The 16,816-nt window shown below is 48.0% G+C and overlaps 1 protein-coding gene across 12 annotated transcripts in view; it reads left to right on the top strand.

Annotated features, from left to right (window-relative positions):
- The window catches only part of GRB7 (growth factor receptor bound protein 7), a 97,686-nt gene that overhangs the window by 53,840 nt on the left and 27,030 nt on the right, over positions 1 to 16,816 (top strand). For 10 of the 12 annotated variants that reach the window (XM_053261150.1, XM_053261151.1, XM_053261148.1 and 7 more), the window contains 2 exons: positions 9,195 to 9,390; positions 11,354 to 11,498. In XM_053261150.1, coding sequence (XP_053117125.1) covers positions 9,195 to 9,390; positions 11,354 to 11,498 — 341 coding nt within the window. Of the gene's footprint in view, positions 1 to 3,954; positions 4,047 to 7,557; positions 7,658 to 9,194; positions 9,391 to 11,353; positions 11,499 to 16,816 lie in introns of those variants that run through there. The other 2 variants (XM_053261158.1, XM_053261156.1) reach the window with 2 other exon arrangements.

Raw genomic sequence — 16,816 nt, 5'->3', positions numbered from 1 at the left:
CTGATCCAGCACAGCTCTTCATATGTTCCTATGCTTCACCTGGGACCAGCTGTTTTGTTATGGCAAGTTGTGGGTTACTGATGCCTGGTGAGCACTGAATCGGGAAGCACTGGATTGGATTGCTCTGTCATAAGCCCAGATCATGACCCACCCAGCCACTTTCCTACTCAGTGTCGCATTAGAAGCTCAACATGTGTGAAGAGAGAAGCAACCAAGTGACCACAAGCACAGGTTCCATGATCACATGGCATATCATGTGCAATGGAATGCTCATTCTAGGTAAAGGAAATTTGGAGCAGTGTTCACATGTCTGTTTCCATCACTTGTTGATAGTAAGCATCAAATGATGACTTTCATGTGTGATCCAGCCCATAGGAGCATAGGAAACTGCCTTATACCGAGTCAGAGCATTGGCCTATCTAGCTCAGTATTGTCTACACAGACTGGCAGCGGTTTCTCCAAGGTTGCAAGCTGGGGTCTCTCTCAGCCCTATCTTGGAGATGCCAGGGAGGGAACTTGGAACCTTTTGCTCTTCCCAGAGCAGCTCCATCCCCTAAGGGGAATATCTTACAGTGCTCACACATCTCGTCTCTCATTCATATGCAACCAGGGCAGACACTGCTTAGCAAAGCGGACAAGTCATGCTTGCTACCACAAGAGCTCTCCTCCAGTGAGGAGCCTTGTGGCCTTTTAATATGCAGCTTTTTATAACCGCCATGGTCAACTTAAAGCCCAGAGTTTTTCAGTGGCAATAGTTCACACAGTTCCCTGATCCATCTCCTGAATTGTCAGGAGATGGATGTGCATGTGGGAATCAGCCTTTTGACTTCCCTTCTCCACCTAAAAGCCCCTCTAGCAGTTGTTAATACTGGCTGACATCCTAACGAATGAAGTGCTTGCTTAATGAGCAAAGTTGCGCTACTGCAAGAATATTGTGTAGTTGAAGTTTTGCCCCAAAGTTCCGTTTAAAACAAATGGGATGTGCTGCGGTTGCTCAAGCATGCTCCAGACTTAGTGCAAGTAGCTAACGCAACAGCTTTACTCTAGCTGGCCATCCTTCCACAAGCGCTTCATTGATCAGGAATGGATCAATGCAGCCACTGGGAAGGATGCTATGCCTATGCTGGGATGCATAAGATAGTTGCTCTTCAGCTGCTGCATATGAGTCCGTGCTTTAAAAGGTGCCTCTTTGCCCAGTTCGCAAGGGTTACTGAACAGGTGTCAAGAATGATTGGTCATCTCAGTGGCTGCTTAGGTGGCTTGTTAGGTGGGGCAGGTGTCTCCTGGACCAGACCCATGAATGAAGCTGGCGCCTCTTGCTGTGCCTGGTCAGAGGCACCCGGTCTGAGAATGTGCAGTGACTCCTCTGGGAGCCAGGTGGGTGGGTATTGCTCACACTGTTTCCCCATGCAAATCTCATAAGAAGAACATAAGAACAGCCCTGCTGGATCAGGCCCAAGGCCCATCTAGTCCAGCATCCTGTTTCACACAGTGGCCCACCAGATGCCACTGGAAGCCACAGGCAGGAGTTGAGGGTGTGCCCTCTCTCCTGCTGCTATTCCCCTGCAACTGGTACTCAGAGGCATCCTGCCTTTGAGGCTGGAGGTGGCCCACAGCCCTCCGACTAGTAGCCGTCGATAGACCTCTCCTCCATGAAGTTATCCAAACCCTTCTTAAAGCCATCCAGGTTGTTGGCCGTCTCCACATCTTGTGGCAGAGAATTCCACAAGTGGATTCTGCGTTGTGTGAAAAAGTACTTCCGTTTGTTGGTCCTAGATTTCCCGGCAATCAATTTCATGGGATGACCCCTGGTTCTAGTGTTATGGGAGAGGGAGAAGAATTTCTCTCTCTCCCCTTCCTCCACACCATGCATCATTTTATAGCCCTCTATCATGTCTCCCCACAGTCGTCTTTTTTCTAAACTAAACAGCCCCAGGTGTTGTAGCCTTGCCTCATAAGGAAGGTGCTCTAGGCCCCTGATCATCTTGGTAGAATGGAAAAGCGGGAAAGGGCCCAAGGAGTCTGAGCAGACCAACTGTGAAGGTGTGTGAGGCTCAAACGTGCTTGTGCTTGAGCCGGTAGAAAGGGTGGGGTGGTGAGTATGAATCACCTGCCCACATTCTGACTCACTGCTTTGTGATGGAAAGGGGAGCACATGGGAGAGAAAGCCAGAGCTGGCTTCTACAGCCTACAGAAGAAGGGGCTGGCTGATGTCAGGAGATCAGTGGTAAAAGAAGCAGCAATTTGACTTTGCACATTTGTTCCTTTGGCTCCCAGCGCTGTTGACAGGAGTGTAACTATTCCTGCAAAGATGCAGGAGTGTGATTTTTGATAAGCTGGGTCAAACCGGCATGGTGAGTTGGTGATTCATGCCTGGCTGGTCTAGTCCTGCCGTAATTGAATACAAGGCAAACTTGGCGCCTGTTGAGAGAGAAAAATAATAATGATGTTAATAACAATAACAACCACCTTGTGGTAGAAAACAAGTGCCAGCCAGGCTGTGGTGATGTCAGTTTTATAGAGGTCCCCATTTGGGACAGCATTTACCTGCAAGTCAAAACAAATGGCCTCTTCGCTGCCACTTTTCCACCAGTGCTCCAATATGTACATGGGTGCAATTCAAGGTGTGCAAGTTATAATTTACCAAGCCCTAATCAACTTTGACTCAATCTACCTGAGAGGCTCAGTACCACCTAATGGCGCAGCGGGGAAATGACTTGTCCAGCAAGCACGAGGTTGCCGGTTCGAATCCCCACTGGTATGTTTCCCAGAGACACCTGTATTGGGCAGCAGCGATATAGGAAGATGCCGAAAGGCATCATTTCATACTGTGTGGGACATGGCAATGGTAAACCCTCCTGTATCCTACCAAAGAAAAACCACAGGGCTCTGTGGTCTCTAGGAGTCGAAACCAACTTGACGGCACACTTTTCCCTTTACCTTTTCCCTTACCTTAGAGGCTGCCTTTTCTCTTGTACCCCATTACCAGATATGCTTTCTTAAGGATCTTCTGTGTGTGTCAGGTTCACACAACAGGGGCATGAAGAGAGATATTCTTGGTGGCTTCTTCCCTCTCCCAATGATGTGACTTGCCAATGATCACTTTTTCAAAAGCTTGTTAAGCCCATTTGTTTAGGTTGGCCTTTGAGGACCAGGTTTAAATTGGGAAAGGATGGGATATTTAAGAAATCAGTTGCAGTTGTATTTGGTTGTGCTATCCCGCCCCCCTTCTTGTTATCTGATCCATCCCTTCAAAATGTGGCAAGCGATAGATCTGAAAACATAATATAATTTTGTATTTTGATAGGCTCTGAGCAATCTTAAACCCAGATCTTTGGGCCAAGCTGCAGACCTCTGCTGTCCTAACCCTTTGAGCCCCCAAACATTGTGTAGCCTACTTCTTTACACCTCTCCCAGAGCCATTAGGCCTCAGTGACTTTCGGCATTTTGCACTGGAGTTACCTCAGCAATACTGAAATAAATATATTGTATGGTGGTACACATAACGTGCATTATGCCTCTGTGTGGCAGGAAATGGCAATGTCCTGCTTTCAAGGTGCATTATTACCCTATTTTCGGGGCCAGTTGCTTCAGTGCAATTCCACTACACCTCCCCAGCAAGTTGCCTTTAGTGGTTCTTTGTTAATATTTGCGCTACACCACAACAGGATCTCCCACAAAGGCCTAGTTCTCACTGAGGTGATAAGTCTGCATCAGAGCTGTACCACTTCAGACTTTGGAGGGAATTCTGTTGTATGGAGGAGCAGTCAGTCATCCAGGCCCGCCCTCTCCCACATGCAGTTTGAGGTAGCACAGTCTAGGCTCAGGTCTGCCCCCTCAGTGAGAACTAGGCCGTAGTTACTGGTGGGAGAGGGTGGGGCAAGGCTGCTGTTGGGACAGCAATACTTCCCATTATTGGGGGTGGTGTCTTTGCTTGCATCATCTTGGTGGGGAGCAGAAGTTTTGCTAGATACTGGCAATCTTCTCCTGGTATCAATTCTTGTCATGTTTCTAGGTATTGGGAGCCTTCCTCAGATGCCATTTTGGTGAGGAACAAAGGCACTTGTGTGCATTGTGGAACTTGACAGCTTCATCTTGGAAAAGATCGGCAGCATTTCTCTAACTGGGAACCCTCACCTTAGAGACACTGGGGGCCATTCACACGACCTATCAAGCTCCCTCCCACAGGATCAGCCCTGCTCTGTGCAGCGTGGAGCAGAGTGGATCGCTCTGAGGCTGGGGCTCGTTAACCCGGCCTCCGAGCATCTCACAGTGTACTTAGCACAGTGCACTGGGGGATTTCCCCCAGGGGACCAGCACTTCAGGCACCTGTCTCTGTGTGAGCTGCAAGCAGCTTGCGCTGACCCACGATCCCAGAAGCCGGGTTAAGGGTGCCCTTAACCTTGGCTACGAGCCGGGCTTTGGTGCTGGGTTTGGTGCCACAGCACCAGTGAATCCGCACGGATCCTGGCAGTTTTGACAGGTAGACAAGCCGAACCTGGGCTTGAGAACAGCCTCATTATCTTGGCAACAGGCAGAGGGGACTTCCAAGTCTCCTCTGTAGTCTCCATCTTTGTGTGGGCAAGATTCCTTTTGCCCATTGATAAGATAGCCTCCTTAACACTTCCCTGTTTGTCTGTGGTGAATAAGAATGGCCTCCATTCAACCAGGCAGGGACATTTCTGCAAAGTGGCAGGTTCTCTTTTTAAATGCCCTTCAAGTTGTTGCTATGCCACAAATGATTTGCACTGGTATGTGTGGGCAGATGGACTAGTAAAAATCTCAGCTTATTTTGGAGGCCCTGAGTATGTCTTGATTCTGCAGACATACTGTGTAAGCACTGGTTCTGAGACTGGGTGCAGAATTCAGTGTCTATTTATTATGTTTTAAAAGTTCAAATTTCTAGCCCTTACTTTTGCACTTGACAATCCCGCAAGTGCAATGTTTGATGAAACCTCCAGCACAGAGGCGATTTCCAGTACGGAAGGGGCAGGTTTTCTGTGTTGTGCACCGCTCTTTGCCCAGCCCTTCTCTGTGAATAGCCAAACTAATCTAAATGAAGCAAGTTATGCTGATTTGCTGAATGTTCCAATTTTATACAGGTTGCATCATTCAGCTGTCCTTGAAGCAGAATATTTTAAAGTGCAAGGGGTTAGCCACAGCCCTTTGGTCCCCCATAACAAAGATATTGGAGCACCAAGCACAGTGTCTCCGTGAGGCAGAGAGATTGCTTTCACCTTACATAAAAGGGCAGATCTGAGGCATGAATTTCTGGTAGCATTTCTTCCCAGGTCGTCGCCTAAACCACTTTGGCGGCCTTTGGCTTCATTCAGGTCTGACCCAGAAACAAACCCTGAGTCACCTCGGCCAGTTCTGATAAGGAAGCGGCGGGTGGCTGGCTACATGAGGGAAGAGGGGTGGAGTGGGGTGGGGTGGCGGGGGAAACCCTAGCGCTGGTTTTTTTAACATTAGGATTGCTGAGCATTTGAAAACCTGTGGCTTAGTCATACAAGAAGCTGGTTACAAAGTGGAAACGTGACCATGAACCTGGTGGCAGCGCTTCCATCTGCCCGTCTGAGTCTATTACAGGGGGAAAAGCAACCAAGAGTCATTGTGTGACAAATGAAAGTCCAACAGACTTCTAGTGACAGATTCTTTCGCTGGGCGAGTTCAGATGCCACAAGAGTCATTCTCCCTCATGTGGCCTTATGCAAACTGGGCATGAGGTGGCGAGGTTTGTTTTGCCTCGACCCATCTCTGGCTCCAGGCTTAGTGACCTCCTAGTGCCTGAATCACATGTGCTAATTGACTCATATTTGGTCTCTGTTCTCAGTTTGTGTTCACTTTTTTAAAAATCCCATTTCGCATAATAATCCATCACCCCCACTCCCTATGTATCGTACGGTTGCAGTGCTTAATCAATTGATCTGGTAGATTAAAAACCATTTTATTAAGAAGGGTTTTTAAAAATTAAAGATTATTTTCCGTACAAATATCTGTAAGATCCATGGGAGGTAGCATACTTCTTAGACCCTAACACATGAAGGGAATGCCTCTCCTAAGATGGTGCCTGCTGTGGAATATGTATGCATCATCTAAGAAAATGCCCCTTTCCCCCTCAAGAACTATTGCTTCTACTTGTGTTCCAATCTGTGCAGCTAAAATTGACTATAATGTTCATCAACTTAAGTTTAAAAAATCCAGGCAGCTATCTGTCCATCTTTCTTCATAAATCCTAGGTGCCAGGGAACCATGGTACCTAGAAATTCAGAGATGATATGAATTCAGAATATTCAGAGGCAGTGTTATTTAATAAAATCTTTATTTGTCCCAGGCAGCTCTATATCTTTACATAACATACTTAGGATGATAAGCCCATGTATTCTTCTCTTCCACAATGTCCAGTAGTGGAGCCAGGCCGGCGGTGGTCTGTTTCCAGCCTCCACGGCAGCCCTGCTCCCCCCAACCCCTAAGTCTGACACAGGGGCGTCGCAAGGCTGGAGTGGGCCCAGAGACAAGATTTTAAAATGGGCCCCTCCCGTCACTGAAGCTCAGCTCATGAAGTAAAGAAATCTTCAATGAGGCTGAATAGTGGTAACAAAAAGCATAGTGTGTGTGTATGTGTATGTGTATGTGTATGTGTATGTGTATGTGTATGTACATACATACATACATGTAGGTCGGGAGGAGACACCACCTAATAAAGGAATGCTTATCGGGCTACTTTTTGATTTGTGCTGTTTTTCTGAGTGTGTTGTTGCTCCAAGGTCCCAAATGCATAGAAGCCTATGAGCCACGCTCCCTACTGCCAAGTCCCAAAGTTACCCTAAGATGACAGCTGAGTCACTTGAAGATCATGACACATGCTTGCTTAATCCAGGGTGTGTGCCCTGCCAGCATTGTGGTTGAAAAAACAAAGACTCTTGTGGCTTCTTAAAGATTAACAAATTTGATATGCCAATGAGCTTTTGTAGGCAAGATCCTATAAAGTGCCTTCTTCAGATGCAGGAAGCGGGCAGTGACACTATAGATAGATAGATATGGGTATCTATCCATAACTACATATAGTTGTGTGTGTGTGTGTGTAAACACACAAAACAAAATTACCAGACTTAGTGATGGACATTGTCATGGGCGTAGCCACAATTGGGCGGCCGGGTTCAAAGAACCTGGGTTGCCGCCCCTCAAGGGCCATGCCTCCCAGCCCCGATACACCCACCGTATCTAATGTCAGACACGGGGCGGGGGGGGGGGGCGGGCGCTGGTTTAGCTCCCAAGCAGGGCTACGTGGCTCCATTTGGGAGTTAAGTGGCCAGAGCTGCATTTGCAGTGTGGGCCCCGATCTAGCTCCTGAATGGGTTAGATGGCCAGATGGCGTGGCTAACCCCCACATCTGATGTCAGACCAGGGGCGTAACTATAAAAGGGCAAGGGGAGACAGTTGTCTGGGGGCCCACTGCCTTGGGGGGCCCTCCCAGAGGCAAGTCACATGACTGACTCCCCCAGCCACGCACCCGCCTGGGCTTCCTTCAGTTGTATTCATCCTCCGAAATTGATGCGAGTGTTAAGACCTGGAGCTACCAGAACAGCCTGTCTTTCTTTCCATTCAGGCCTGTAGCCAGACGTTTGGTGGCAAGGGGGCTGTATACATACTCAGGGTAGGGGCACTGTAAGCCAGTGCAAAATACCTAAATACTAATCTGATATATTAAATGTATTCAGTAAATTTAGTAAAGTCATCTTTTAAAAGTCTGAGTGCTCAAGTCACATCTGTGTTTGCCATTAGAAACAGGAAGCAGGTTTATTTAATACTCAAAAATCATGCATAATATTGCTTCATATTTTTTTCTTTTATCAAAAGTAGTGTGTGTGTGTGTATGTGTATGAAAATAATTCAAGCTAGGGGCCTATAATATCACTGGGCTGCACTATATCTGATCATCTGTGGAAGCAGTCACATTAACTGGTCCTTAGTATTGATTTATTTGACACTGACATGTTGAGAATGGGCAGAGTTTAGATCATGGTGAAGTGTAATGACGCAAAAGAAAATTTCAGGGCGTGAAACTCACAACACTATCTATCTATCTATATATTTATCTTAGTCATCCCCATTGCTAATTCCATGTGTGGCAACTCTTGCGAGAGTTCGCAAGCAACTGCCCCGACAGCAACAGGGACGGTGGGCGGCGGTGGGGGGTGGACAGCGATAGCGGCCAGTGGCGGGCTGGCAGGCAGGCAGGAGGAGGAGGCCGGCTGGCCAGCGGGTGGCCAGCCAGCCAAAGAAGGGGGCGGATGAGAAGAAGAAGACGGCGGGGGTGGAGGGGTGAGGAAGAAGATGGCTGGCAGGCAGGCGGGGAAGACGGCCGGTGGGGAAGAAGACATCCGGCAGGCAAAGAAGAAGCTGGGGGTGGGCGGGCAAAAAAGTGGGGGGGGGGTGGGGAGAAAGTGACAGCGAACTAGAGGCACAGATACTCTGCGCCTGGCCTAGCTAGTAATAATTATTACGTATATAGCACCATCATTGTTTAGAGCATTTCACAGAGGAATACAGAGAAAAAGGCAGGTCCCTGCCCCAAGGCGCCTACAGTCTTAAGTTGCAGTCACGTTGGCGCTGAGCATGTGCTGCATATCCCTTTGTAGCTTAAGAGCTTCATGCTCTCCCTCCATAGCAGAATTGGGGATTCTGCACTTCAGTGCATGGAATTGCCTTCGCAATCTGACAAGGCCAGCCAGCTTTGGCTCATGATGCTGTCACTGAGGGCAGGCAAAAGCAATTGTAAGACGCAAATAAAAGCAATATAAACAAATATTTTCTTAAGTGAACATTTTCACAAGGACTGCCAAAAAAGAGAGAGGTTTTCTAGCACCAGTGTTCCCTCTAACAGGGATTCCCAGATGCTGTTGACTACAACTCCCCGAATCTCTAGCTGCAATGGCTTTTGCATGGGGATTCTGGGAGTTGTAGTCAACATCTGGGAATCCCTGTTAGAGGGAACACTGTCTGGCACTGCTGAAAATGTTCATGGAAAAACTGAGAGTTGTTTTGGCTCAGCCCTCCCTTGGAATCTTGTCTAATGTGAATGTTTTGCAGAGGCAAGCTCTCGTTTTTGCAAATCTCTGCTTAGGTGCATGTAAATGGGAATTTTGAATTATGCAAAAGCAAAGTCCCTGTTCTTCCCTCTTTTACTATAGATAATGACATGGACCTGGGAACTCTCCAAAACAACTTCAACAGCACCTTGGACAATGTTTATGAGGATGACCTGGAATCTGTCCATGCCAGGACCCTTTCCAACAGAAACCCTGTCTCCGACAGCGAGCAGGCCAACCTTCTGACTGGGGGTGACATTGTCAAGCGTTCTCAGCCACTGATCATCCAAACCAATAGGTATGTGGAGATGGAGCAAAGAATTATGGGAAGAATTATAGTGTCTCTCAGTGTCCAGAATGTACAGCTTTATTTGAGCCACCCCTCAGCTCTAGAACAAGAGCATATACAAAAATGGATGATTTTGAGCATTCATGAGCAGAATGCACTTTCCTCATTACTGAGGAATTGCAGTCCATCCTGATCACTCCTCATATCCGGAAGTAGGGAGCAGAGCTTCCAGAAAGGAGCTCCGGTCTCCCTTACAAAACCAATCGCTGCCCAAGGCATGGTTCATCCTTGAGCATGAGTGACCTGCATGCTGCTTTCTGCTACATAATGTGGCAAGTAAAATGTTCAGATTTCACATACAGTGAAATTCGTGTCTTCTCTCTAGGGCTCATGGATCTCCCTGTGGCTGTGGAGGAAAAAGCAAGGGTTCATTGCTTCCAGATAATGCCATATTTACCCAAATAGAAGATGACTCTGAATTTAAATTAAGCCCCTTGGGGAAAAAACAGATGCCAAACAAAGGTTAAATCTGTAATTTCCCAAAAGGAAGAGGACTGAATTTAAGACGATCTCCCAATTTCTAACATCCAAGAACTTGGAAAAACCTAGTCTTGGATTCAGGTAGATATGGAATAGGTGAACTTGCCCTGCTATGATATGTTAGGAAGGTACTTGAATGGGCTTGGAACTGCCAATGGGTAATAAGATGAACCTAGTGCAGAGAGTCTAACTCAGAGGTTTGAAGTCAAACTGCTGTGAGATTTTGCCCGGAGCAACAGTCAACAAGGTCAGTTGAGTGACTCCTCCTGAGGTAAAACAGCGGAGAAGTTTTTGATAAGTGTGGCAGAATATTTTGGGGATGGGTGTAGGATTTGAACATTGCTGATCTGAAGACACCTAGTGTTATTGCAGCCCTGATCCTGTTCAATATCCAGATGCAAGACTACTTGGGAGCTCACATATGTCATTCTGAGCCCCTTAATGATTACAGAGGTGAACCTGCACACCTTGCCTTGCACAGGAAGCCTCTGTAGTTCCATCAGAGGCACTCTTCCTGGTCGCTTTTGTTATGCACACACACAGAGTCTGGAGTTACGTGCCAGACAGGTTTCAGACTGATTGCCTGTACAGGATACGCATGGGGAGGAGAAGGCAAAGGGTATTGGGGTTAATCATTAGCTCCCTTACAGTGCCCTTGGGTGAGATGAAGCAGAGTGGAGTTGTTTAGTCTGATAACTGCCAAGCATGGCTCAGGCGCTCTGCAAGCAAATACAGAGCTTGTGCAGGGGAACTCAGCAATGTGGGAGCTAGGAGCGGAATATGGCACATTGATTTGAAATATCCAGCTATATCGTGCCTATGAGCAATGCTTGGGCTTACTGTGACTCTAGAGGAGCACAGAAAAATTACACGTGATATTGAAGAATTCAGTTTTCCTTCATCTGGGGGAAAAAAATTAAATTTCTACCCTCATGGCTGCAAATAGATGCTTGAAAGATATGTGAGCAGTGCCTTCTGAAGCCAGAGATGTGACTGAATAAGATTCCCAATAGTTATATTTGGTGCTTCAGTGCCCCTATATAGATCCTCACCTCTCTTCATGATTGACAAACTATCATAAATTACGAGTGGATGCAAATTGGCTCAGATTGCATAATTTGTTCAGGTCACAGGGCCTCTCTTTTCTTGGCACAACATTTGGATAGCTTGCGCACATAATTTGAATAGTTTTAATGTGAACCACCCATAGCTCTGGGTCCCTTGTGTAAATAAGAATTTGCTAACGGCATTTATTATATTTCTGTCTTGCCCTTTGTCCAAGGAGCTCAGTGTGGCATAGATAGTGTCCTGACGCACATCCCACTCTCACAACAGTTCTGCAAGTTGACTTCACTCACTAACAAAGAAATCCATTCTGCCTCCTTTCTTATACCTTTGGAAGGATTATTGGAATGTTCTTCTTTCCCCCTAGAAAACTGAATGAGGAGGAGGAGCCACGTGCCTTATCCCTGCCCTCCATCCCAAACCCCTTCCCAGAGCTCTGCAGCCCCTCCAACTCGCCTATCCTCAGCAGCTCCTCACTCGGGCCAGGTTCACAGCGAGAAGGTGGCTCTCACGTAAGCATGTCAATTTCTATTTGGGAATGAGGGAGGGAGACCAAGCCAGGGCTTGATTTGTTCCGGGCACCGCCAAAGCTTTGCTCTAGACAGTAGGGCAGTTCACACGATGGGTAGGAGAGGCCTCCTACCCTAGTTTGGGAGCCGGATGCACTCCCAAGATGTGATCATGTGTCAGTTAAAAACAAGGTTGGAGGCTCTGTCTGTGATCGCGTGCGAAGCAGCAACTAGACCGGAGGGCTTTCCCTCCTACCTCATTCAGCAGTTGGGTAGAGCTGCCGGGTAGGAGGGAGCCCTCCAACCCAGCTGCTGCTTAGCACACAATCACAGATGGTGCCTCCGACCTTATTTTTAACCAACAGACCATAAAATATCGAGAGCACACATAGCAATACGATGCTGGGATGAGAACAGCAAACTCAGTTTTTGCCTAGGGTGTTAGGCTTCAGTTTCTGCCCAGAGCTGAGATACGAACCCTGTTGTCCTGACTCCCCAGTGTAACCTGCTGTTCTCCTTCTGCCCCCCCCCCATCCCCAGCTTACTGGGCATGATAGGGCGAGGCAGGTTCCCATGGGGACTGTTGTCAAGGTTCCCAGGTTTTGTTTGGCTGGCCTGTGGGCGTCCACTGGGAGCTTGTAATTATGGGACAAGAGGTTTCAACCCACCTGATGCCTCCCTTGGTTTTCTGGCAAACCCCAACAGAGCTGCTTAACCCACACCCTCCAGCATATGGCAGAGGAAAACGGATGCTCATTTTGTGCTTGGCACACGAAGGAGCTGATAGCAAACTAGGGAGCAAGGCGAATGCACAAGTTGCTTCTATGTTATGTGATGACCCACCAGTGCTAATGAATTGTTAGAAGCTTGCGTTCAGAACAGACCTTACCCAAAGATCCCACTTTTCTCATTACACAGACATCCATCCCCAAACATTGAGGGCCATACATGTGGTAGGGACAGCCACATGGATTTATTTACATTTGTATCCCGCTCTTCAGCACGTAAGTGCTATTCAGGCATGTGCCTTTTTGGTGCCTAAGACTGGGAGCAAGCGGGGGGCGGGGGTCTCCTTTTTGCAATAAAAGGTGAGCACGAAGCCCTCCTATCTCCCTGAGCTGTGTCACGGAACATTTTTTCCTTTGCCCAAAACACTTCTGCTATTGGAGCTGAAGAAAAGTGCTTGCGGCCACAGAATATAAGGAAGTAGTTTTTTTCCGCTTCCCTCAGCTGCACACACCATATGTGGTGTTTTTTTAAAAAATAAATGAATAGTAGACACCCCTTGCCTTTTGTTTTAGATGTGAATGGAGACACCTAAGCAATAAGTGTGGCTGTCTGCATCACATCTAGTTGGGCCTGAAATGGTCTCAGAATGCTGACAGTTTGGGTTCTCTAGTGGAGCATTGAGATCAGGCTTCTGAAGGAGAAAGCTTCCAAGTGGAAGGTTTTTCAGATTCATCAGTTCAGTACATCCTAAGACTTATAAGGGCTGCTTCTTAGATGACATTTCCTCTGCCCAGAGACCGGCTCCATCTAGGATAGTCTGGAATATGCTCTGATTAGTGAAATGTGCCATGTATATGTTTTACCATGTGCGCAGTACTGGAGGAGCTGCTCGGAGCAGTGACTTCCCAACCTGTGTATCCGAGGCAAAATAAGCAGCTGTGCCAGCTATGACGCTGGCTCCTGTTTCTGTGGTTTTAGCAGCAGCCTGATCTGCAGGTCGTAATGTTCCTCTCCTACTTTTCATGAAAGAAATCACCTGCCAATTTCTGCAGATCAAGCTGCTGTTATTAGGCTGTATATTTTTCCTCCTCATTGGCAGTCCTCAAAATAAATATCACACTAACTAACTTTGCAAATAGGGTTGCTGCCTCTGTTTGGCGACTGGAGGGGGGCAAGACTCTTTGCCTTTGATTTCCTGAGAATCAGATTGTCAGCAGGAGTCAAACTTTCCCATCACTGCCTCTACGCTGGGAAAAGCTTTATTTACTAGATCGTTGGCAGTAATGAAGCTGATAAAGGACCAGGAGCCCAGCCAGAATTTTGAAAAGTGCCTAACTAGTTTACACATGATGGTGTACCTAATTCCCCCCCCCCCACATGATGCTTGTCTTCACTCCATATAGAGAACAGACGTCTCTATATTAAGTGACCCACAAAAGTACATAGGTTGCAGGAGCCCTAAGCTGCAGTCTTACAATTGCACACCTTACGTCCCAGTAGCAGTGCTTAGAATGGGACTGCAGATAGTTTATTCAAGAAGTGAGTTCCATGGTTAGTTCACTCTCAGCCAAGACGTGTACTGTGCAGTGACCGCTCAAGGCCTCTGTGTGGCTAAATGCTGCCCTGATTGTGTGCACCCTCCTCCCCTTCTCCTCCCCCTTTTTAAAAGCAGGGGGCAAAGGGGGCATCTTGTCACATCACTGGTGCCCCAGGATTCTGCTGCCCGAGCCCAGCTTGCTGCATGGAAAGGCCACCCCAGTGCCATGTGTGACTTAAGCAGCGCACTTAATCAGGTGCACCATCTCTACTGTTTTGCCCTTCCCACTTTTCCTTGCTGCAGAAAGTCCCAGAAGCATCCACTATACAAGGGCAGTTTCTTTCTGAGGACAGACGCTTTTGTAATACCTGTTTATTTATTAACATACAAGATGAGAATGGGGGAGGAGGCAAGCACTCCTGCGCAAAGCCGCAGCAGTTCCCTAAAGCAAACAGTGTGCCCATGAAACCCCCGCTTCCAAGTCTGCTGCTGCTTCTTCTCAGCCAGCTGCAAACCCCAGGTGCCTTTTTCTTTTTCCGTTGATTATATTCCAACTGCCATTGAGAAATTACATACTATCATTACTAAAGTCTATTACTGCTATTAATACAATGTTATTATATAAACTCACTGCACTGGAGACTATGTTAAAGCCACTTCTCTACTGGGTGGATAAATCCCCCATTTAAAAAATCCTGCCCCCAGCTAGGGTTGCCAACGCTGTGTTGGCAGAAATCGGGACAGGGACTTCTGGGGGCGGGGCACAGCTTGTCTTTTAAAAAAAAAACCCAAAACACCTTTTAAAGCTGCCGCTGAGTGGAGGTGTAGCAGGACAGTGGCGAAGGCTCTCCCGCCTCTCAAACTACGGGAAAGGGATGCTCTCTGGGGCAGGGCTGGCTGGGGCGGGTGGCACACTGGCGAGTGGCAATAGGCGCGCTGCTGCTAAAAGAAAGCGAGTACTCCTGGAGCACTCACCGCCGTTGCCACCACTCTCTGACAGCAGGAGGGAGGAGGGACGGAGTGAGTCGGAGAGAGGGTGGGCGAAAGACACCCTTCCTCGGCTCTGCCTTCCTCCAAATGAAGCAGATGGGCCACTTTCAGGCTTCTGCGCATGTGGCAGTTTTAAAAGTTTTTTTAAAAAAATTAAGGTGAAAAAGCGAGAGAAATTGCATCCCAAATGGGACGAGCTTTTCCCCGCCGGAAGCCAGGACATCCCACACCGTGCAGGACAGTCGGCAACCCTGTCCCCAGCACACATGCCTGTTCTTTTCTGTTCCAATCACTAAGCCTGACTCTCCTCCCAGAACTGAAGACAGACAGATCAGTGTAGCCTTATGACTCTACACACATCTCCTAGTAGACACCTTTCACTGTTCCCTCTAAGCGCGTGCTCACAAGTTTTTGGATGTCAGCTCAATTCATTTTAGATCCTGCCTAGGTTGAATCAGGAAGGTCCTATTCTGAATGCAGGTGCGCGCACACACAGCCTTGCTACTGCCGCCCAGAACAAAACTCATTCCGCACAGAGATGAAAAAAATTAGAGGGACCACTGACACCTTTCCCCATATCCTCCAGGAATATACCCAAGAGTCTTTGCCCCATTGCAAGATATGGGACTCCAGACACTAGCTGCTCTCTTTCAAAGTTTTTCATTTCTAGTGGATGGATTGCGGATGGTAGCAGAGATGCAGATGTTGGCACGGTAGTGGTTAATAATCCCAACCTCTGAGTCTTCAGAGGACACATAAGGGGGTGATTATGGGCCTGTTCTCCGAAGAGCCATTGTCTGTCAGCCTGTCTGGTATTTGGAGGCTCTCAGAACTCTCAGCCAATTTCTAGATTTACTGGAGGCCCAGCATGAGATTACCGTTAAAGTGTTTATGTGAAGAAGGACAACGAAGGCTCCCTTGCCTTTCATCTGGAGAGGGGTGCTGATCAGGAAGGGGCTGTTATAATCCCTCCCCGGGACACAAGCCAGGGTGACTGGTGCTGGTCAGGGAGCGAAGAGAGGACCCGCTTTTAAAGACCAATGACATTTCCACAGCTTTTCCTTGCAAAATTTCAGAAGTGGTGTACATAAAAGGAGATTTAGTCATATGTACACTTGAAGGGCCCTTGAGCAACTCCTCCCCTCACCCGCCCCACCAAGTTCCTTGCAAAATTTGCGGTGCTGTCCTGCTCTGGAAAAGCTGCTGGTTTGAGGCTCTTTCAAAAAGAACCTTAAAGCTGCTTTTCCTTGGGCTAGGTTGTGGCTTGAAATCAGACCTGCTCAATAGCTTGTGACCCGCCAAGCTAAGGCAGCGCATGAGCCATAGGTGGAGTCTGCCCACCCTCTGCCATGCTGCTCTGCATTTCTCACTTTTGCTGTATTGTTTTTGCTATATTGTTTTCAATTGAATTTGGGAAAATGCAAATAAAATGCTCCATAACAAGTTGGATTGCAGCCTGGATGCATATATACCTTTAAATCTAGCAGCTCTCTCTAGATAGATAATTTTCTTTTATGTCTCACTCTTCCCCCAAGGAGCTCAGGGCAGCATTGATGGTTCTCCCTCATCCTGTTATCCTCTCAACAACTCTGTGGGGTAGCTTAGGCTGAGATAGAGAGAGGGTTGTCCAGGGGCAGAGCCACCATTGGGCAAACGGGTTCAAAGAACCTGGGCCGCCGCCAATCAAGGCCACGCCTTGCGGCCCCGACACACCCCCAGTGTCTGACGTCACCCCTGTGTCTGATGCGGGGGTGCTGGTTTAGCCCCCGAGCAGGGACCACACGCCCCCCGTTCGGGAGTTAAATGGCCGCTGCGTTCGTGGTGCGTCCAGGAGCAGCTCTTCCCTGCCTTCAAGGACTGGAAGAGCCGCTCCTAGCTGTGCTGCGCATGCAGTGCTAGCCCCAATCTAGCTCCCGAATGGGGCCGCGTAGCCCCTTTGGGAGTTAAATGGCCGGCGCTGTGTTTGCGGTGCGGCCATGAGTTGCACTTCCCTGCCTTAAAGGCTGGGAAAAGCCGCTCCTGGCTGCACTGCGAACACGGCGCCGGCCGGACTATAACTCCCGAA

Source organism: Hemicordylus capensis, chromosome 6 (assembly GCF_027244095.1).
Source record: "Hemicordylus capensis ecotype Gifberg chromosome 6, rHemCap1.1.pri, whole genome shotgun sequence".
Classification (NCBI taxonomy): Eukaryota; Metazoa; Chordata; class Lepidosauria; order Squamata; family Cordylidae; genus Hemicordylus; species Hemicordylus capensis.
Note: the sequence above shows the minus strand (reverse complement) of the source record. Positions and strands in the feature narration are given on the sequence as shown.